This window comes from Blennius ocellaris (assembly GCF_963422515.1).
Source record: "Blennius ocellaris genome assembly, chromosome: 19".
In the NCBI taxonomy this organism is placed as follows: domain Eukaryota; kingdom Metazoa; phylum Chordata; class Actinopteri; order Blenniiformes; family Blenniidae; genus Blennius; species Blennius ocellaris.
In genome coordinates, this window is record NC_137668.1 from 16986664 (window position 1) to 17009519 (window position 22856).

A 22856-nucleotide genomic window follows, 5' to 3' on the forward strand; every position below is an offset into this window, starting at 1 on the left:
TTTTTTATTTGTTTGGTTCATGGATCTTTAAATTAGTGAAGTTTTGTTATAGCTAGAACATTTGTATCCTTTGTTGTATTGAAGTTTCATTTGAATTTATAATGCTAAACATTATAGTGCATTTATTTAACACATATTCTTGTGGGTTTCAGCTATTTTTACAATTCTTGACAATTCTTTAATGCTGTGTTTAGTACTCTTTGGCATTTTAACAGGTTTGCCTTATTTATTTACTTATTTTCCTTTTTTTGCAAATAATCTAGTGTATTAATAAAAAACAAAAATAAGATTAAATAATTCAATAGCCAAAGTTTAGTGAAAGTGTCAGGGAGCCACTTGTCAGGGTCTGAAGAGCCAGCTATGCAGACCATCTGACTCAAGCTATTGAACTTTCTACTCAACTACCTGAAATGTAATTGTCATGTTTCACCATCTTGGGACAACCGAAAGATTTTGCCTGTTGAAAAATGTATTTCCTTGAAGTGACATGGCTACCTCCATTGACTAAGAGCCATAAAGGGTCATTTACTGCCTTTTACGACATGCCCAGCGCCTGAGTACACACACTGGATCAATCCAAGCTTGAGGTTAGCTGTAAGAGAGAGGAAAAGCTCTGCCGAGCCAGGAATTATTCTGTATCTCGTGACGGCAAAATGCTGAGCTTAAATATAAGGTGATTCATTTGAAGAACATCAGCCTGCTGATGGCGTTTCTGCTGCCGTTGTTTCTGGCCTTCACTGTGGCCTTTCAGCGTTTCGGAGCCTGTTCGGTTCAGGAGTTCACCTGCTCTCAGGGTTCATGTGTGACTGAGGACTCTGTGTGTGATTTCACCGATGACTGCGGAGACGGCAGCGATGAAAACAACTGTAAGTACAAAATGTGAATCTATCAGAGAGTGAATATTGAGAGGGAGAATTCAAGTGAAGCAGACTAAATGCATTGTTTTATATTCTGGATGGGGGTTATTTCTAATTTACAGGGGGCTACACTTCATTGATTATGTAAATGTACAAGATCGAGGAGATATTAACTGTTTTGGAGGGTAAATTTCCACTCTTTTAAGATGATTGAACATATCTGTGATATGCCACTAAGGCGATTCCTTTATAACTATCTAGCCAAAACAGCTTAAAAAAATATGTGATGAGCTTCGATAAAACAGGCCATTCCTGAGATAAGTAACACATACCTCACATTCCTACTAAAAACTACATTTGTTTAATCAATATTTCCTTATGTGTACATTTTCTGAGCAAATTTGTACTTTGAACTAATGTTTGTGTCCATTAAAGCAGCATTTTCTCACCTATTTCTTGCTTTTCACAGATATTTCTTTTCATCTAATTGAACTACTTCACCGACTTCAGAATTTCAAAGCTACATTTTGTTTAGATTCTCTTCGCTGCTCTGGCAGTTTGGTTTTGGGTGTTTGAGCTTTTCTGAGAGTTACGTGTTACTGTCACAGGTTCCACGTACAAGAGATGCGACTTTGAGGAGGATTTCTGTGACTTCGTCCAAAGCTCAGGGGAGACTTCTGAGTGGAGCAGAACTGCAGAGGTCACAGGACTCAAACATGACCACACAAACAGGACTTCAGGTGGGAGCGGCTGATAGTTCAGCATTAAAGAAGGATGTGTGTCATGAATGACTGAGTTGCTTCTTCTCACTCCCTCAGCATATTTTCTGTCTCTGTCGCCTGTTGGAGGAAACCAAACCACTGCAGACTTGTACAGTCCAGTATTCCTGCCCAGTCAGACCTGCAAGGTTCACTTTTCATGTTTTATTCACACTTTCAACTAATGTTTTGATTATTCGTGCCTTTATTAACCTTAAGTCAGCCAATAGCTTCTATTCCTGTACTCAGACAATCTATCTGCTATTTTTGTTTCCTGTGTTGAATATCTCTTTTTATCAAGTCGATATGCGATCTGCGTGTTTCCATGAGGCTTGCTTCTGAAATGTGTTTTTAATTCTGTGTGAAGCACTTTGTGTTGCACTCTTACTTGAAAAGGGCCACATGACTAGAGTTTGATTTCAAATGCTTTGAATGGCGCAAACATCTTCTGACGTGGAGTGATCAACTCCCTCTCACGTTCATTCATCAGATGAGTTTCTGCCATTACGCTGCAGCAACACATGGAGATCTGCAGCTGCTGGTTGTGACTCATACAACTGGTCAGAGCACAGAGGTCTGGAAACAATCCACACAGAGGTCAATGTGGCTGCGGACCCAGATTCACCTTTCCAGCGACCACAACTTTCAGGTCTGTAACAAGCACAGATGGTCAGAATAACGTTTTGCCTTTCTGTTTAACACTGAAAAAGTATGACTAGCAAACGATATAAAGTTAGTGATTAGCTTGTGAACGCAGCAAAATATGCATCTTTAAGGTCACATATTTTAGCACATTTTAAGAATAGCATCATCTTGCTCCTGAAGTTTGCTTTGGGCGACTATTGAATGTGGATTTGTTTCCGAAGGTGACAAAAATGAGAATCATTTATGAGAAACTATGTGCAGCCTCCTGGGAGGAAAAGTGAATGTAGGCGGCAAGCTCCCCACATTTCTGCAATAACTCGGCCCAATTCAAATTGTTGTTCAACATCACAGAACAAAATACTTCTGTCCAGATGATGTGTTGAGAAGGAACTGTGTAAACCCCCAAACCAGGACTGAGAGAAAAGAATGGTGACACAATGAACCCTGATGTTACCAAATCCTGAAACGCACTTCTAATGAATGGAACTTATTTGCATTAAGACAAACTTTGTTTTAAAACTGAAACTGACCAATGTTTCCAAAAGACCCCCCCATCGGTTTTGAAGAATGCACATCTCAAATGACCTGAAATTGCTGTAATGTCTTGCAAATATTGGAAAACTTTCATAATGACTTGAACCAGCCAAGCCAGGATAGAAGTGGAAGAAATACTGATGCTTCTGCCTTTAAAAACATGACTGAATGAATTATCATGTTTTTCTACTGAGGCTGAGTGGAACAAAATAAGGTTATTGTCATAAACCAGGAGGGACCAGATGGAGAGTTGCTTATAATATCCATCCATCCATGTTTAAATCTGTGAGAGTTGGCTGCTCTATTTTATTTGTAAATAATTGTTTTCTGCCCAAAGATGACAAGGGGAGGGTTTAGTCGCCCCATTTTCACATTACATTACACAAAATCTGACACATTTGTTCATATTTTTCTTGGGTATTGACATGCTATGAGCGAGGTTCCTTCAAGATGATGAAGTAAAAGCGAGTCGCACTCCAGGAGTGTCGTGTTTACGTGTGGTAAGAGAGTATCGACCCAACTGGAAACCCTCAGAGGCCATCTGGAGTCCCCTGCAGCCTGCTGCTTGTATCCTTCCAGTATCCTCAGACAGTGTCAGTGTGTCACCTTCTCTTCTCCTCTGCCTTCACCATCTGTCACCAACTACAGCCAGAGTAAATACGGGTCATCACCAACATTCACTTTCCTCTTCATTCATCCACATCCTGTTTCTAGGGTAGTTTAGTTAATTGGGTTTTTATTTAGTGCCATGATTTTTGAAGATCTTAGTTCCACTTTGTTTGCTTAACGAGCTCAACTTGAGGTTGTTTTTCCAACTCTGTCGCAAAGACGCTTTATAGTTTAAAGTATATATAATACTCATCGATACACATTTGGCCCGCAACTGAAAGCAGAAAGTCTAATCTACGATATGATTAAAGGGGAATTTTGTTGAGCGGCTTTCACAGACAAAAAAATAAGTGACTTTGTAGATAAAAGTACCCCAAGATTTTCAGAGAGCGAGGCTATATTGTCTGGATCAGATAGGCACAAGGGTTTGAAAAGAAAATAATGAATGAAGAATTCTGCACGTTCACTGCTTTAAGTTATATTTTTCACAATGGCTATGGTGACACAGACTGCCGGTTGTTTGTATTGGTCATAAACACCAGGCAGTAAAACAGTGCTGGTGAAGATAAAGCTGTTGTGTGGACTTGGACCTGGACCTGGGCAGATTTAATCATTTTAGCATTGTGTTGGTGATACTTGTCAGTGAATGCACCTTCTTTACATCCCTAATTGGTCACACTTCACCATAATTATTGACATTCACTCATTCACACACCCATAGCAACAACCATCTTGTTCATAAGTACTTGACAATGGAATCAATCAAATCTTAGGATTAAAATATGCTTTTTTTCCCTACTAACTGAGCTACAGCTGCCCTCTATTATTGTATGGCTATGAAATGGACTCTCACAGCATTTTACACATATTGACAAAATCCAAAAGATAAAACCAAATAATTACTTGTTTTCTGGACATATTCTTGCTCATTCATTAAAAAAATGGAATGTAGTTGCTTTTACTCTTACTAAACTGCTTTTAATCCCCTGCAAATATTCACATGTGCTCAGCAATGCATTAATGATATCCATGTGTTCAAGGTGACTGTCATTTCACAAGGCACATTATGTGGCTATAACTCAATAATACTTTCAGTAAACGTGACACAACTTGATTAACTAAGATTGCTTTCATTTAGTCTTTCATGATAATTTAAAGGTCACATATTAAGCAAAATTCCCCTTTTAATGGTTTTCTAATGGGGATATGTGTCCCAATAGCCTGTGTATGAGGTGCCAGAAGTGAAGAAAGTGTCATCTCTGTCATTTGCTTACTCTATTTTAGTGACTGGACAATCAGAAACTTTCCCTTCATGACACCATAGAGGGAAATAACGACTCCCTCTGATTATGGATTCTCCTTTTGACCCTCCCACAGGCAGATGAGCTCTGCCTTTTAAAATGACGAACAGCGCCATTTTTTCCTCCTTTCAAATGAAAGAGGAAAACAAACATGGAGGGAGCGTGGGCAGCCACAGCTCATTCGCATTTAAAGGTGCAGACATAGAAATGTCCTGTTCACATTAGAGCTCATTAGAGGGACTTTTACACGGAGTGAAATTCAAAACTAAGGCTGGTCTTCTGGCAATACACTCTGAATACAACTTTGGAGGACCTCTGATAACTATATGAACTTGTTGAAACATTTAATAATATGGGAAAAGGTTGCAATTCAGTTTCACAGGAAATTATTTGTTAGATTTGCATAGTAATGCATTTCTTGCTTGTATTTTGTCAAACTATATATTTAATATATTTCATTGCAATCCAAAGGATTCTTGTATGATGATTGTTTTTGTTTTTATGGCAGGTTATATTTTATCCTGACAAGCACACCAGCCCTGACAGGTTGAAATGTTTTCTTTTCCTTCTGTGTATCAACCAGGTGGTAATTCGAGGGAAACTTTCAGCTGACAGCGAAGCCTCTGAAATCCTTGCCATCGATGACTTATCCTTCAGTCCGGGCTGCATGATTGTATCTGGTACAGGTACCATTAATAACATCTCACTGCACAGGCTGGACTTGCCCGGGCCTTGACATTTTGAAATATCACCACACATAAACAGACCACCACAACCTTGTTTAGAATACTGATGAAAAGGTGCAATAGACACTAAAACATCCGGGGTGGGATTCATAAAAGAATAACTGAATCGTTAGAATAGTGCTTACTGCACATTTCCTCACATTGAATATGGAGCCGTCGTGGCCTCAATGTATGACCGTATTTGTGTCGTTTATAGCAAGCTGCCTGTGGCTCAGTAATGAACATGATGTATAGTAGCTCAACATCTTGTTTGGGAGTGTTCGATAAAGCAGCGTCCACTTGGACAGAATATGAACATGTTGCTTTGGAGATATGCAGTTATATACGGCCGCCGGCACAATGTATTTTCACAGGTGCTATTATTCATCTCATATAGGATGATGTTCCAGCTCTCTCGCCATAAAATAAACAGCAGCTGATTGATTGCGGTGTTCAGAGTACAACCTGTGGCTTTTGCCATTTTTTTTCTTCTAAGCATTTTTATCTTCCTGTCTTTCCTGGGTGGATGTCAAGAGCTGCCTCGTCTAAATATGATATTTTCCTCAAAAGATCTAATGTTGCCATGTTTGCAGCTAAAATGTGAGGTTCTGAGTGAAATGTCTACTTGATGGATTGCTATGAAATACTATCATGTTGCAATTCAGGATTATTTACCGCCACAATGCTGAATACTCAAATTTTCACAATTCATCAAATTATTTTGCTCCATGCCCAACAGCCTCAGGTTTCCTTTGTGTTGAGCCATCTTGGACTTCTCCTTCCTATTCATGGAAACTTGAGTCTTATTGATTACTTCTTTAACCTTTTTTTGGAGCCAGATACCTCACCCAGGATTGAAATGACAGAAGTGCCTAATGAGACGTTACATGATTTATTTGGTTTAGAGTGCACAGGAAGAAAAAGTTGAGGAATCTCTTGGACAATTAGACTACAGCGTAATGTAACTGCGTTGCAGTGGGTGACGATATCGTGAGCTGCACAGGAATATACCCTGATACTGTCTAGACACTAGTGCGGGCGGAGCTTGAATCCAGGTGGCTGTGATGTGAAGCAGGACTGCTGATGAGCTCAGTCTAGAGAACAATGGATTCCGGTTCTGATGAAGATGAATGTTTGGCTGCTGCAGAAGAAAAATTTAATTGTAATTCAGACGTTTAACAGTAAGAACAGAAAGAATGGAAATAAATACACCAGAAGAGGGTTATTGAACATTTGCTGAACCTTATTTCTGCAGCTGAAAGCTGAAAGTGGCTGTAATGGAGGTTTTTATGTTCACAATCAAATAAATGGCATCATGAAAATCATAGAACTGAGCAGTCACTTCAGAGCATGTCGGGACTTTTAAGCTTGTTGTTTTTAGTTTTAATGTCCCACGATTTGTTTTGCTCTTGCCAGTTATCAAAAGCTTTGTTTTACTGTGTCTTTTTAGCATCGAATTACAAAGATTATGAGCGATTAGCACCACATAGCATCTAATGAGACCAACACAGAGATCACGCAGAGCTCGAGGGGGAGAGAATACTGGATCAAATTACAAATAGCTGCTCTCATGCCATCAATATCAGGGCTTTCAGTTTTGCGCTCAGCGCTGTTTTGCTGCTGCCTCTTCTATTTGGGAAAAAAATCCACTTTGTCTTGATTTAACTTGAATGAAAGTGGTAATTAAAGTCATAAGACACAGTTATTGGTGTGGCAGACTGGAAAGTTCATTGGACCATTACGTAGCTGAGTTTAACACGTCTGAGTGGATGAGACAAGTCAGTGTCACCTTGGAAAATGGTCCCTTTGTTTCCATCTGTCTTCTCTTCTCGGCAGTGGATTTATCAAATACCCTGAACTTTGACAAAAAGGATTAGCATCTTTCTTACTTCACAAGACTTCACAAAGGAATATTAAACCTGAAAATATCGCACTGAAGCCAACCTAATTTCTTTTTATTGTTAAATTTCTTGCAACGGACGGATAACTTAAGACATTAAATTCTCTGTAAATTTAGACTACACAAGAAAAACTATGTATGAGGCATCATTCCAGCTCCATATGTGGCTCACATCTGATATCCCTAACTACAGGTCATTACAGTCACTTACAGATAATTCTTGTCTCTTGTTCTTTATTATCCTCTTTCTTAGAGACACGATGCATTTATTGTATTGAAATATGGGCTCACGGCATCAGTGAATATAGATTAAGGCCACTGTCACAAATAAGAGCTATATAATGATTAAATAATTGAATTGCTTGTAACAAAATGGTTGTGTGGTGAAAATTATGTTTCCTGATGAGGTTTGACACCTCCTTTACACAATGTGTTAACATAAATCAAACTGTTTCCAAGCCTCAAGGGTGTGTGTTTGTCATGTTTTGGGAGCTCGCCAGTTAGGATTTATTACCTATTTGTGTGGAAATTATGTGTCTGTGTTATTGTTTTTTGTTCTTTCTTTATAAGGATGCTATGGTCACACACATAATGAATTGCCTGAATGTGCATCATTTTATTCATGTTATGATGTATGAAATGTATGTAATGCATGCTAATAAGATGTTTGTAAGCTGAATAATTTGTGGTTAGGCGTACAGTAACTGAAGTTCTTAACTAATGTTTTACTTTAAGTTAAAAGTTTCATATATCTTTAATAATGATGCTCATAATAAAACACTTTATAAGGGCTTTGAAGTTACCATACATTATGAAATACATTCAGGAGTTTGTAGGAGACCAATAACTTTCAGCATGAATAGACAAAGGTGTCCAAGGATAAAATGCTTTGGATGTTGGGTGGGAGGGGCAGTGAGGCAGATAAAGGAGGCAGATCTGAGGTCCACTGGGTGAGTTTCAAAAGAGGAGGTCAATGAGGTGTAGGGGAGTGCGGTTATGGATAGCCTTGAATGTGAGAAGCAGAACTTTGAAGTGGATGCGTTGCTGATTTGGAAGCCAGTGGAGATTTTGGAGGATGTGAGTTATGTGACGGATGTAAATAGTAATTGGAGTTCCACTATAAATCCCTTCCTTCACTTCTTTAACAGCCCTCAAATCACTTTATAATGTTAGTTCCATTCACCCATTTTCACAACAATGAAGGCTGCCATGCAAGGTGCTTAGTACATTTACTTGGAGGTTCTTATGGATATATGGATAGCTGGGGGGGGTGGGTCGAACCTGCAACTTTCCGAATGAGAGGCAACTACCAACTTCTATCAACTGAGTCATTGCCTCATCTATCGAGGAATGAATGTTGTTCTGGTGATGAGCTGGGCGGTAGCATTTTGAATGACAGTAGCATTAGAGCAATACAGTAATACATACTGTCGTCCTTATAGGAGGTGACCAGTGTGATGGTGCTGTTGGATGATCGATATGAAAGTCTATTGGATTGTGTAAAATGGTTTTACCATTTAAAATATTTAGGTGCTGCTTTAAAGGTAGCAAGAATGTTTTCTTCTTTTTGGAGCCTTGACCGGATTCTGTACAATCAGCATTGGTTATTATTGAGGTGTCTAAGAGTTTCAGAAAAACAAATAGGTGACTGGCTGTGTACAGTTAAAAGACAGAAGAGAGGCAATGCGTTTCTTCCGCTCTCATTGCAGATGGAAGCAAATTGATTGATTTAACACAAGTTTTTATCCCAAATGCCCTTCCCAAAGCAACCTGAGGAGTTGGGGGCTAAAGACCTTGCCCAGGGAGTCACAGTGGTGGTAGTTTTCAAACCAGCAAGCTTCTGGTGATGAGCATACTTCCCTAGTATGTAGGTCGTCACTGTGAAAAAGTGACCTACATCGGACTCTGAACTTGTTTGGAAGCCACTGAAGAAAATGCAGCATGTTTGTTAAGTAGTGGGCATTAGGAGGTTTTCTTAGATGTGAATTGCTGAGAAGTGTGAGGGTTTTAAGTGTGGCTTTCTTTTGAAAAGTGTTTGTACTCACTCCTGTTTTGTTCCATGTCGCAAGGGGCTAAGCATGACTGATGTTAAAATGATCTTTCCCAAATATAAGAAACTGACAGTATGGCTTTATTATTGAAATGACGAACATATAATGTAGGTGGCCATGCAGTGGTGTTACTTTCCTAGTTGTTTTCTCATCATTTATGACATCTTTCTGGTTCTGTGATAGTTTGTAGTTATAGTTGACGTCTGGTTTGATGTTCCCTGCCAGTGTTCAGTTGAGTGTCTTATAGCTCTGACCTTGTGTCTTCCTCTGTGTCACTCAAATCCCTGATGACCACCGATTGTTGTCAGCCTTTTCTGGCCAGGCTTGTCGGTGTCAGTTTGTCTGTTGGTCTTTATCAGTGCTCAGTGTGAACTTTCCTTTGATTCCCGCCTGAATCCTCAGGTCTTTTGTCCTCCGATCCTTGTCAGTGTCCCTCATTTCCCCTGGATTTGGGTTATTTGTTATGCAAAACATAACAGGCAAATCTTTCCTGCAAAGCACAGTCTTGTTTTTACTCCATTGTGTTAAAGACATCAGAGTACTTCTTGACATCATGCCAATTTGTACGAATTAAAGCTGCACTAATCCAAATCCTTTTCTGTATTAATGCCTTTCACTGGCGTCTGCTCCTTTAAGAGTCATTTCAAACATCAGTTACAACAAAAACCTAAAAACAGCAACCTTTCAGAGACTTCTTTTCAGCAGTGAGCCAAAAGTCATTTAAGTACTGAGCCATTTTTCAAATACGTCTCCAATACTTTTCATAAGCTGAAAGTAAAATGGAGTTCATTTTAAAGATGAGGTCTGAGACTTTTATTGATCAAAACATCTGTTCTTCATTCATCACTTTACAGTCGAATCTAATCTTCCATAACAGAGCTAATGTAGTTACTCTGTTCTGGACGCAGCTGAGCACATCTATATTAATCCACTATGATGCCCTGATAAAGCATTTTAATGATAAAATGACATGACAAGAGTCCCGTGATAACAGCGGTAACTCGGTGTGTGGAGAGTCTACATTTGATTTAAAAGCTTCAGCTTATCAAAGTACTGAATCCTGCCAGTCTATCTTTGTATTAATATCTGTTTTCCGATTCCTGAAGCTGAGAGCAGTTCACCCACCGCTCCCTCCTGCCCTCCTCCATGGTTTGCCTGTCATGATGGGAAGTGCATCGAGGAGAGCAAAGTGTGTGACTTCACCCCACACTGCCCCCGCGGAGAGGACGAAGCCGGATGTCGTAAGTCCCTTTATGATGTGTCTGAAAATAAACTGTTTGTGGATCTGTAGGCACTCCCTTTAAAGCCACAAATAAACGTAGATACACAAGCAAGGACATTTTACGTAACCTCCGTCTTCATTCTGCTCTTTCAGCCTCTGAGTGTGACTTTGAGGACGGCCTCTGTGGCTGGTATGAGCTCACACTTGGTGACGGCTTTGACTGGGTCAGGGGCTCATCTCTGGAGGTTCCTCCAGAATACTATGGTCGCCCGCCACCACTGGACCACTCCACAAACAGCAGTGAAGGTAGATCAAAGAAACATCCCAAATTGTAACAGAAATGTGTTTTTTGAGCGATTGGGACCTCATGAAAGGAGGCTTTCTGGTAATCTGAATACATTAATTCCCAATCAGCAAATTAACATAATTCATATTTTCAAATAAATGAGATGCTCTACACTACATTATATTCCACCTCAATACATGTTTATGCTCTACCACCTCTATCCTCCAGAACAGACCCTTCCAGGATTTAACAAGGAGTTTTGTTCTCATTGTCATCTGTCCCTTTTTGTACATTGTAGGAACATGCTGTGAATTGACGCTCTTGTCTTGTCGAGATTTGGAGACTGGACACACAGTTTAAAGCTTGAGAAAATACTATTGTGGGCCTTTCTAAGATGTATCTCCTCTGCAGTAACGTGCAGGTTTGTGGAGCTCTTCAAACAATTTATTTGGCAGTTTGCAACTGAATATCAGCCAAGAAATCAGCTATGAAGTTCCTCATGCGCTGCTTCAGATAAGGTCTATTTTTACTCGACTTATGGAAACAGGTGAAACAAAACAAAACCTTTGTTACTGTATTTTATCTCATGTCTTTTAAAATAATAATCTACAGATGAAAATACTGACCATATAAATAGATTTTTAAGAAAAAATTTACAATATATGGCAAATACTGATGAAAATATTTCAACTTTTATCCAGTAATCTGGGACTAAAATCTGTCAAATGTACATTTATAGACAAAATTAAGTTGTTTACAAAGTTAGAGGATCTACTGTGTAAGAAACCAAGTTGGCTCACATGGCAATGATTAACCAGAGCAAAAATTAATTTATGTTTGAAAATTAATTTAGCTATAGTTTTCATTCCTTACATTGTACCAAAAGAATTGCATTGAATTTAGCCCATGTTACCAGTCAGCAGCAGTTTTCAGTCTTTACTAGGTTTAAAAGCACAGCGACAGAGCTGATTGTCGTATAATGCACAAAGGAGCCATCGCTGTGGTTAGCCTCTCAATTTAGTTAATTAATCTGACATCTTAACTATATCTATTTATTTTATATTTTCAAAGGGAAAAAAAGACACATGCCAATTAACGATGTTGGTGTATATATAGTTTTTAACTTTGACGTTTGAGATGCAGACTCATCATTCTGTACAATTTTCTAATGGAAAGCAGGAACCCATTCCTCATTTATTCATGTGTTTATTGTATATTAAGTATCTACATTTGTTTATAAACCAGAAAAGTTTGGTGATTTGTGTAAAATAGAATAATCTGGTGGCTGTTGCTAATCCCTTCCTGAGCTGCTGTTCACACATTTACTGTGGCTGCGAGTAAACAAACCTTGACCTGTCTGATTAACACCTCGCGGCAGCTTCCTTTGCTCTCGATATATATTTTGTTGATATTTTATTCTTATAGACCAGACATTGTCGTGCATAAACATCCCAGAGGTAGAGGTATTCATGACCCGTCTGGCAACAATAACAATGCAAGATGGCATTTCAGTAAATAAACCCCTGCAATAGTTTCAGCATTTTTTTTAAAGGTGACTCACCGACAGCCTGGTTGTTTGTGGAACTAAAAGGAAGTAGATGCAGGGTATGATTTGAATATTAATTGTCGTCTCACTCACTGCAGGTCATTTTATGTTCATACTGAAAAACAGCAGCAGTCTGTATCCAAGAGCAGCTCTCCGAGGACCCTGGTTCCAGCAGTCGGCTTCTGGCTGTACCATGACCTTCTGGTGAGAGCCACGCTGTAGTTCCATACCTCATATTTTGCAAGTTAACAAATACATTTAAAACTATTTATTATAATATTCCATCTGCAGCTTCACGCACTCTCAGGAGGTTTTGCATTTGTAAAAATCACTTCACCTGTCTCAGCTCTTCTCTCTTAGCATTTCTCTCATTTCACAGTGTCGCACAATGATACACATCTGAATCTGTCAGGCTTTGACAGTTTTGTGGCCCCTGAACATTTATGACAGATGACAAATTATATTTTTCCAGGGTGCGATTGAAGTTCTTCAGGCAGACAAGTGCCAGAGGTTTATAGTTGTCCTTTTTCTTCACATTACGCAAAAGTCCTCATGTTTTATGTCCAACAAGCATTTGCATTATCACAAGTGGAATCTTAAAGTGGAGATCATTTCAAAACTTTAACATATTGGAGTCAATGTGCTATTATGCCCCACTGTATAAACTTAACCATCCATTTCTTCTCCCCCTTAGGCACTACAACTCAGGTATATCTGTTGGGGCAGCTGAAATGTACCTTCGAATCGATGGAGATCAAAACAAAACTACGATATGGAGAACACTGTATGACCAAGGAACTCGCTGGTACCAGGCCACCGTGCAGCTGGGACGCATCAACAAGCCATTCCAGATCGCTCTGTCTAAAATTAGCCTGGGTGTGTTTGACGGCGTCTCTGCATTGGATGATGTCACCTTCAGGAACTGTTCGATGCCCCCGGCCATGGCCAAGTGCCCCGCGCGCAAACATTTCCATTGCACGCACACTAAAGCGTGTGTGGAGCATCTGCGGCTCTGTGATCTTGTGGATGACTGCGGGGACGGATCAGATGAGGAGGGATGCTGTGAGTGCATCAAATATTACAAGTACATATACAGTACATGTCCTCTCAAAAGTGCAGGAAGTCATTCTTACTTGTCTTTCAGCTCCTGAGCTGCAATGCAACTTCGAAGACGGGCTGTGCGGCTGGAAGCAGGAACAGAGTGGAGAAGATGTGTTTGACTGGACCCCCATCCAAGGTCCAACACCGTCCCTGCGTACAGGCCCCTGGAAGGACCACACGCTGGGCACAAGTTATGGCCACTACCTGTACATTGAGTCTTCAACCCCACAGGAGTTCAAGGACACTGCTGTATTGATAAGTCCAGTCTTCCAGCCCACCAACTTGCAAAACGCATCCAAGCCCCGCCATCGCTGTGTTTTCCGCTTCCATTACCACATGTACGGATCACACGTGTTCTGTCTCACCGTGTACAAGCGGACCCATGCTACGGGTCGTGGTTACCTGTTGTGGGGACGATATGGAGACCAGGGAAACCTGTGGCACAGGAAGACTCTCTACATCAGCAGTGCCCGACCATTCCAGGTAACTCACTACCTCTATGTATATTTAACAATGAGATACTTTAAATGAGCCCTGATGGATTTCTGGCCAGAGTTGACAAATGTATGAATATTATTAACTCAACAAGTTTAAGAAAGACAAGTTCATAAAAAAATTGTAAAAAAAAAAAATAAAGTTAAGGTATTGCAGACATGCACATATGCACATTGTCGGTTACACCACCTCAATCAGTAGCATGTAGGCTGTGCCACAAGAAACCCATGTGAGCAAAGCAAAACCACATTCAAGTGAAGCATTTACAGTATGTATCATCCTGCACATAATGTTGCTGCTGCTGCTTGCGGGGCAAGCTCCACAGGCAGGTTTGACATGTTTAAGCTCTTATCATGACCTGGTTGAAAACAATAACTCTGCAAGATGCTCTTTCAATTACCGGTAACTTACAAAAATGAATATTGAGTTTTAACGAGGTTTTTGGATACATTTTTTATTGCTTTTAGTTTTTTGATAAACTAATAGATAGCGTCAGGTGACATATACACTCTCTCCAAGTGTGTCTATTTCTGTGTTCACTTCAATCTGTATTTGCAACCATAAATTTGCGGTTTAGTGCTGAGCCCTGTTTCTATGATTTGTATTCTCTTGTGTTTCCTGATGTTTTATAGTTTCATGTTCACTGCCTGTGTTCAGTCCTCTCCTGTGATCCTTCACCTTATTGCTCCTGATTGTTGTCACAGTGCCTCTTCCCCAGGTTTATGTATCGTCACTTCATCTTTTTTGTTCCTGATAATGTCACCCGTTGTTACTTGGTTTTCAAAACTTGGTTATAAACTTGAGCCATATGTCTATGGTCCCGCACAGCACTGTCATTGCAAAATGCACATAAATAACAACCCCACCCCACACTGTGGCCAGTTTGTAAAAAAGACTTTATGAAAACAGACGAGCAATGGAAAAATTGGCCATGGCCTAAAAACTAAAAACAAGAAAATCAGCCAAATATAAAACACAAAAACATAATATTAAATAATGAGTGAAAAAAAGTACATCACATCAAGAGAAGGGAGGGCAAACCTCAAAACTTTACAGTACATAAATGATTTCCTTTTACGTTTTGATTAAAATGCAACATTGGTGATTTGCTTGTTTATATGAATCGCAGCCACAGCTCATCCCACTGAGTCATATCCTTGTTTCACGCAGTGAAAACAAAGACATATAGATCTGAGCTCAGGTAAACACAGTCTCACAACAGGATGCAATGCTCTGACCGTCCAGCCAAGAGTCTGTTTCCAAGAGTGCACTCCAGCATTTCCTGATGAAGATCCGTTTAATAGCCTCACTGCTCCACATCGATCCCTCAAGATTGATGCTCTGGTGTTATTACTCGTGAGTGAGTATAACTTGATGGGGCAGTTAAAGAGTTTTCCCTCCACTGTGGCATTTACAACAGGCGCTCAGTTTGTAAAGTTAATTGACTTCCGAAAGGGTAAATGTAGAAAAAAAGAGACACCTCTTAATGAAATTCAGATTTAACTGTGATCTATTTGCCTTAATGCTGCCTTTTAATGACTATTAAAATGATGGGACATCAAACCTGTCAATATACAGTTCTATAACATGACTTTTACTGAGAATTTATGGAGAACAATTTGACTCACTTTTGTAGCTTTTTGCAAGGCTTTTGGATTACATCTCAGCACGAGAGTTAATTATATTGTTTTTCAAGACACATTGTTTGCGGAGGCAGGTAGTGGAAATGTCTGATTATTTAAATAAACATTTCAATGTTTGTTTGCAAAACACTGGTGCTTTAATCATGCTAATATGATAACTCAAGAACCTAAATACTCAGCTGTTGCCTCCTTCAGATGCTGCTTGAACAGGCTTTATTTTCCTATTGTATGAGTCATTTTATGCTGTGCACACATAGACCAGTTTGATTATTAAATATTACATTATCAGAAGAAAAACATTACTTTCAAGGTTTAAGCTATTTTGCGCTTTAAGTGCTGGCAAAGTCTCTATATCAATTATTTTCAAATTATATTGTACTTCTCAGCAGAGTGTGGTTGGTGAATAAATTACTGGCTTCATTGGTTATGCTGCTATATTAGTGATTAAGGTAATCTCTTTAACAATAGCAACAGTAGCCTTTAGTTTTAGTGTTTGTTTTTTTGTAAAGGCATTCATCAAATATGAGTATGAATGTTTTCTTTTGTTTGTATCGAGCAATGTTTTCAATACATTGAACATCTCCATTTTATTTGTTTTTTTTCACAGAATACTGTGATACATTGATGCATGTGATGCAATCCCCCAGACGCCACCTTGTAATATAGAGAGCAGATGTTAGAGCAGCATTGCTTCTATCAGCCCACAAAATGTCAAAGCACAAGTGTTGCTTTTCAGAAGAACTGTAGAAAAACTTCTCCATTTATTGCCTTTCCTATTTTATTCCATCATAGGAATTGAAAAGACAGCTATTATTTAGTTTTAGTTTCTTTACAGAAGGCACATTATTATTTTAGTCATTATTTTCATTTTTTGTGACTGTACCAGTGATTATTTTTTCTTATCAAGTAACGTTTTCTTGCTGCATGGACAGATAATGTTACTAGCTGTAAGTAATTTTCTTCTTAACTTTAGTGTTTACATCTCATATTTCGGATACCTCTTTTCTGCAGTGTATTTCTTTCTATAATGTGCTGATTGTATGTAGTTATAAATGATAAATGGACTTCACTTACAGTATATAGTACCTTTCAACTGGGTGAGCAGCCTCAAAGTGCTTTACATCATTCACCCATTCACATTCACATTCACATTCACACACCAATTGAGGCCACAGCCATGCAAGACACTGTCACTCCAATGGGAGCAGATTGGGGTTCAGTGTCTTTCCCAACGACACTTTGGCATGTGGACAGGTGGAGATGGGAATAGAACATGCAACCCTCCGATTGGGAGACTGCCCTACTGCCCGTAACAGAAATAGGACCATGTTCTGTGATTGGACTGAGGGTGTATGAGGAATAGTCCAAACAAACTGAACTCACGAACTTCAATCTTGGCTTGTCTACTGATTATTATAGCGTATTGATGTTTTTAATCCTGTCCCAGATTTTAATCGAGGGTACAGTTGGAGATGATTTTCACGGAGATATTGCCATTGATGACCTTTCTTTTCTGGATTGTGACCCTTATGATGGTAGGTGATCATACACTAAAGATTGATTTTGTTTGTTTGTATTAAAGTAAAGTTACTTGCAGAGTTTCTTTTCCCCAACTATTTATTTTTATAGGAGAGCTCCCAAAACAGACGGCTACGATCCCCACAGTGGCCCCTCCGACAGTTCAGCCCCATTACTGTGGTGCAGAAGAATTTGTTTGTGGGACTCATGGAGAATGCATTCCCATTAACCAAGTGTGTGACTTCAGAAAGGACTGCTCTGATGGATCAGATGAATTAAATTGTGGTAAAAATCACAATTACATTATTTGTAGTGTCTTCTTTTTATTGTGTTTTCTATTTTTGACACATTTTTATGCCTCTTACTCTGTTTTATTTTTTTCTCTTTCGTCAGTGAAGGAAAGCTGTGGTTTTGAAGGCAGTGACACCTGTGGTTGGAATACGGTCGACCCATCTTTTGCCTCAATCCATGCATTCAGCTGGTCACCTGATCAAGGTGAAAGTATTCACACAGGAGAGCAGTACCATCGTCCTGTCCATGACCATACACTGTAAGTGCATATATATTGATGACACTTAAAAAAAAAAGACATAATATTATCTGAATGTATATTTATGAAGGATCTCAAGGGAATCTTTGTTATAAGCCAATTTATATAAAATATGCTTGAGTTACTTTAACTTAAATTGAATCATGTGATTGATTCATTTGCAGTGCAAATTACAAATAAAATATCTTACTTTTTGCTGGAGACCCTCAGAAATATATGATGACTTACTGCCTGTGCTTACAGCCAATCTACAGCAGATGCACAGTGACCTGATTGTTCTGATTTCTGTTTCACTGAGTGGGTGGTAAAAGCAGACGGATGGCAGCACCATTTTTCTGTCTGATACTTTTTGGTAATTTCTTCTCTCAGCCAGAATTGCAGGCTCAATCTTCTTTCATAACCTCTCCATCAAACTTAAGCTCAGATTCTTGCTTCTGCAGCAGCTCCAAATGGCTCTAAATAGATGAAGGACGAGTGAAATAGAAAAGACAAGCTGTGCCTTATGTAACCCACACCGAGCCACACCATTCAGGGGGCATCTAACAGAATGGGCCCCCAAAGGTTTGAGCAGAAATAAGCCTGGTAGGATAGATGAGACCAGTTAAGGCAGTTTTCGCACAATTCATCTTATCGTTGTTTTGTGGACATCTTTAAGATGGTCAGATTTTAGCTTGATTGGGTAGACGTATCAACAATTTTGTATTGAGGTAGGCCTACAATTTGAGCCAGAACTTTTCATTGAAGTTATTTATTTAATTTGTGAGGCAACTGAATGTTGTTTTCCATTTAATATCAAAACACACAGTGCCGATGATGAGTTTTCCATCAGATCAGTTAAATTGTTTGTGAAAGACCCCCAAATATATTTGGGGGTCTTTTTTTAATATAAGTCTTGCACTGTCTTTTAAGTCTTGTACTTTCTTTTAATTAGGCCTGTAGTAAATGGGAATGATTGGCACAACATGAAAGTAATCAGTAACGTTGCATTAGAGGAAGCCAGAGGAAGTGAACACACATTATTCATGAAGAAAACCCATTTCTCAATCTGAGATTTTCTGTGTTTCCGCATGTTCCTCTCATAGTAACAGCCCTGAGGGTTGGTACATGTATGCAGACAGTTCTAATGGTGGCTACGGTCAAGTCACTGACCTGCAGACGCCTGTCATCTCCTCCACTGGGCCACAGTGCACCCTGGTCTTCTGGTACCACATGAGTGGGTTCACTGTTGGATCGCTGCAGGTAAGAGGAGACGGCGCACTCATCATTACTCCTCATTTTGATGCACAGGGTCTTATTGAGTTACAGAAATGTATTCACACTTTTTCCTTTATGTAATATCTGCAGGTGCTGCTGAAGCGAGGAAACGTCACTCAAGAGGTTTGGTCTCAGGCTGGTAACCAAGGCAACAAATGGAGACGGGGAGAAGTGTTTTTGGGGTTATCAAACAACTTCCAGGTCTGTATTTGATTTTTAATGACAATTTCACTTAATAAAATGGAAATGCATTTGGTCAGCATGTATATATACACTACATCAGGTGTGAGTTCTACGTTTATTGAGTCCTCATGTGGCCTCATGTGATGATTTGGAATCCACCGATAATTCAGTTCAGGGGTACATTTTTGCAGACAAAGGCTACTATGAAACTTTCCTTCTTTATTGCCAGAGTGAATTGATCTTTTCCATCGTATTCTTTTTTTGGGGGGAGCCGTTGTGAGAAGATGTATTTCCGTCGCTGTTTGGTTTTCTAATCACGCACAAGTGATTGAGATTGTTGACTTAGAGCGTGAGTTGAAGGACAGCCTCTAAAACTACTCACAGATTAGTGCTATTGAGCTAGTATAAGCCACAGCGTACAGAATTGGACATGCTTACCTGACGATCAATGATGAACGGACTGAGTCTAATTTGACTTAATGAGTCTTTAGTAGCGGATGTGAGAGTCACGGTGTGCTGGCTGTCTCCTGGCTGAGGTTATCCCAGGTGAGTGCAGGAAGACAGAAATCCACTCTCCGCTCTAGTGGCTTGATTGCTCAGGAGAAGTCATCCTTTAGGCCAAATACCATGGCCTTTGCACATTGTCACTAATGCACATTAACCTTTGTCATACTGGAGACTCAGACCAGCGTTGATGGCACAAACAGCAGACGAATGGCTTTTTCACACCAGACTTCAGAGTCTCCCTTTAACATTACAAGGGCTCTTTTCCTCATTTCTAGATTCTCATACTTCATTTCAGATGTGAGGGTGTTTTTGTGTTGCACTGGCTTGTCTGGTAATGGTTTCTACTTTGGTGTATGAAAGCAAGATTATGTTTTTGTGAGAGTGCAGATCCAGAGTTAATGTGTTGTCCCTGTATCAGGTGGTGTTCAGAGCAAAACGTGGAATCAGCTACATGGGTGATGTAGTGATAGATGATGTGAGCTTCCTGGACTGCTCCCCGCCTCTTCCTTCAGACCGGCCGTGCACTTCGGAGGAGTACGCCTGCACAAACGGCCACTGCATTCCTCAGGACAACCTGTGTGACTTCATCAACCACTGCGGGGACAACTCGGACGAGGACCCCTACATCTGCAGTGAGGCCCCCCCCCCCCATTAACGTCTGACTGATGCCTCCCGAGTGAAAGAGTGTTTTCCAGATTTATGTGTTTCCTCACGATGTTTCAGAGGGCTTCAGCGGACGCTGCAGTTTTGAATTCGACCTCTGCTCTTGGCGCCAGTGCATACAGGATGACTTTGATTGGCAGATCAAATCAGGCAGCACTCCGACACTTGGGACCGGGCCGTCGAGTGACCACACCCTGAGAGACCCATCTGGACACTACATCTACCTGGAGAGCTCTTTCCCTCAGGCGTTTGGGGACACCGCCCGGATAAGTGGACCTCTTCTGAGCCACAGGAGCTCCAAATGCAAGGTCAGTACAAGGGCAAGGGGGAAGACAACAGTTACACGCGACTTATGGATTTACACATGATTAAACTACTAGTCTGATCAGAGTTCAAAGCAACATTGACCACACAGAGGAAACAATTTATGTCAGTTTTACAAAACTCAACCTCACGTTTAATTTTATTTCAGTATTGGCCACTATATGTCGAATTACAAGTAAATATTTATTAATATAGATAGATTTTACTAAATAATCAAGCACATGTAACAGATTTGGCCAAACCACAAACAATAATGAATGTTCCCCTTTTGTGGTTTGATTTTCCTATTTAGCAAGATGGATTCTGTTCCTGTTCTTCTAATATTTTTGTCTCTTCCACAACTATGTATTACATTTTCTTCTTACCTTCAAGAACGTTCATCCAGCTTCAATCATATTGTTCATTAATTCACATCACAAGTCAGTTCTTATCTACCTGCAGTTGGCTCTTGTCCTTCTTTTGGCTGCTCTCTTCTTTTCATTTCTTTTTCTCCCACAGTCTGTCCTTTGTTTTGTTGTTCCGGCAGTTTTTTTTTTCTTCTCTCCTATCTGTGTTAGCTTGTTCTCCAAACTGTTCTGTATGTATGATCATCTGGGACGCTGGTACTTTGAGACATGACCACCATTTCTTTCACAGTTGTTTTGTGAATTCACTGATTCTCGCAGAGAGATTCTCAATCTCCTTCCAGATTCTGAAATCCCCAAAACAGGAATGAACTGTCATTGACTTTCTGTTGTGGAAAGAGTGCATTGATACCTTCTGGATTAGTCCACCAAAATACATCATCCTGTTGGCATTTTTTGCGAGAACCTCTTTAATAATGTTTTTTTTTTCTTGCAACAAGATGATAAAAGAAGGAAGTTAGAATGCTTACCTTAACAAAAAGGATGGATAGAGGTCACAGCAGCTATTCAGGTTGCATAAGATAAAATGTTTTTTCTCTTTCATGCCACAACAATGAGGTTCTTCAAATTTAGTCTCAGAAAATGTTAACAAGAAATGTCTAAATGTGTTTCTCTAACAGTTTAACTCTCCCCATTAGCCTGCAGTTGTTAGTCTTAAGGAATACATTATGAAAACATGACCTACTTGTACTTGCATTTTAAGCTGAAAATGTGATGTAACTAAACGGCAATTAGTGTGTGTGTGTGTATGTGTGTGTATATGTGTGTGTGTGTGTGTGTGTGTGTGTGTGTGTGTGTGTGTGTGTGTGTGTGTGTGTGTGTGTGTGTGTGTGTGTGTGTGTGTGTGTGTATCCTTCCAGCCTGATGCTCCACTGACAATGACTTCTTGATTGACTGCCCAGTTTGCTCTGTGTGTTGCTTCTGTCTCATCCCACTTCTGACCTGTCAATCAATCACTCAGTCAGCAGAAAGGCTCCAATTAAACTGAGAGAACGGCTGTGCAGAGGGAAATGAGAAGCAGAGAAGGACGACCACCCGGCCTGTCTCAAGGGGAGAGAGGCCGGGAGGGAGAAGCAGTCCTGCTGTAGTTTATGAGCATGGCTCTGTTCGACAGGGAAGCCTATGAAAAATATCACAACCTCAGTGATTTTCAAAGGCAGAACACAACCACACTTTAATTTAGTGGACAACTGAGTGAAAAAGGGCATGGATCTGTTGACTGAGTGGATTAAAACTCAATTAACTATGTATGCCAATGCTCTTTTGTCTTTATTCTGCCAGACAATTGACAATTTGGGAAATAAAAAGCTCTACAACCATGCCAAGCACGAACAGTTATAATCAATTTCCAGATATTATTTGGAAATGATGATACTCAAAATAGTTATTGCAAATTATTGAGATCAAACAAATACGTTAATCATATAGTATTCATTGACATAGCTGAACGTCTTTCATTTTTCATCTTTCACTAGATTCGTTTCTACTTTCACATGTCCGGAGACGGTATCGGGACGCTCAGCGTATTCAGTAAAAGTGAAGGACACCGTCAGCACCTGCTGAACCTGACGGGTGATCAAGGGAACTACTGGCAGCTGAGGGAGATCCCGCTGAGCTCCTCCACTGACTTCCAGGTCATGTTGGAGGGAAAGGTGGGCCGAAGTCAAAAGGGAGACATCTGCTTGGATGATATCTCCTTTTCTCCTGGCTGTCTCCTTGCCTCTTCTAGTGAATTGCCAGTCAGCCCTCCTCCGCCTCCTTCAGGTACACAGTTTGCTCC

The 22856-nt window shown here is 39.9% G+C and overlaps 1 protein-coding gene across 1 annotated transcript in view; it reads left to right on the forward strand.

Annotated features, from left to right (window-relative positions):
• Positions 1-703: 703 nt before the first annotated feature.
• The window catches only part of malrd1 (MAM and LDL receptor class A domain containing 1), a gene marked incomplete at both ends in the record, with an annotated part of 54860 nt that continues 32707 nt past the window's right edge, over positions 704-22856 (forward strand). Inside the window, 18 exons of the mRNA XM_080514821.1 lie at positions 704-866; positions 1466-1597; positions 1676-1764; positions 2106-2264; positions 5288-5390; positions 10487-10621; positions 10756-10908; positions 12533-12638; positions 13129-13496; positions 13579-14018; positions 17121-17208; positions 17303-17476; positions 17585-17741; positions 18824-18980; positions 19086-19196; positions 20104-20317; positions 20409-20656; positions 22552-22840. Coding sequence (XP_080370947.1) covers positions 704-866; positions 1466-1597; positions 1676-1764; positions 2106-2264; positions 5288-5390; positions 10487-10621; positions 10756-10908; positions 12533-12638; positions 13129-13496; positions 13579-14018; positions 17121-17208; positions 17303-17476; positions 17585-17741; positions 18824-18980; positions 19086-19196; positions 20104-20317; positions 20409-20656; positions 22552-22840 — 3286 coding nt within the window. The remainder of the gene's footprint in view (positions 867-1465; positions 1598-1675; positions 1765-2105; positions 2265-5287; positions 5391-10486; positions 10622-10755; positions 10909-12532; positions 12639-13128; positions 13497-13578; positions 14019-17120; positions 17209-17302; positions 17477-17584; positions 17742-18823; positions 18981-19085; positions 19197-20103; positions 20318-20408; positions 20657-22551; positions 22841-22856) is intronic.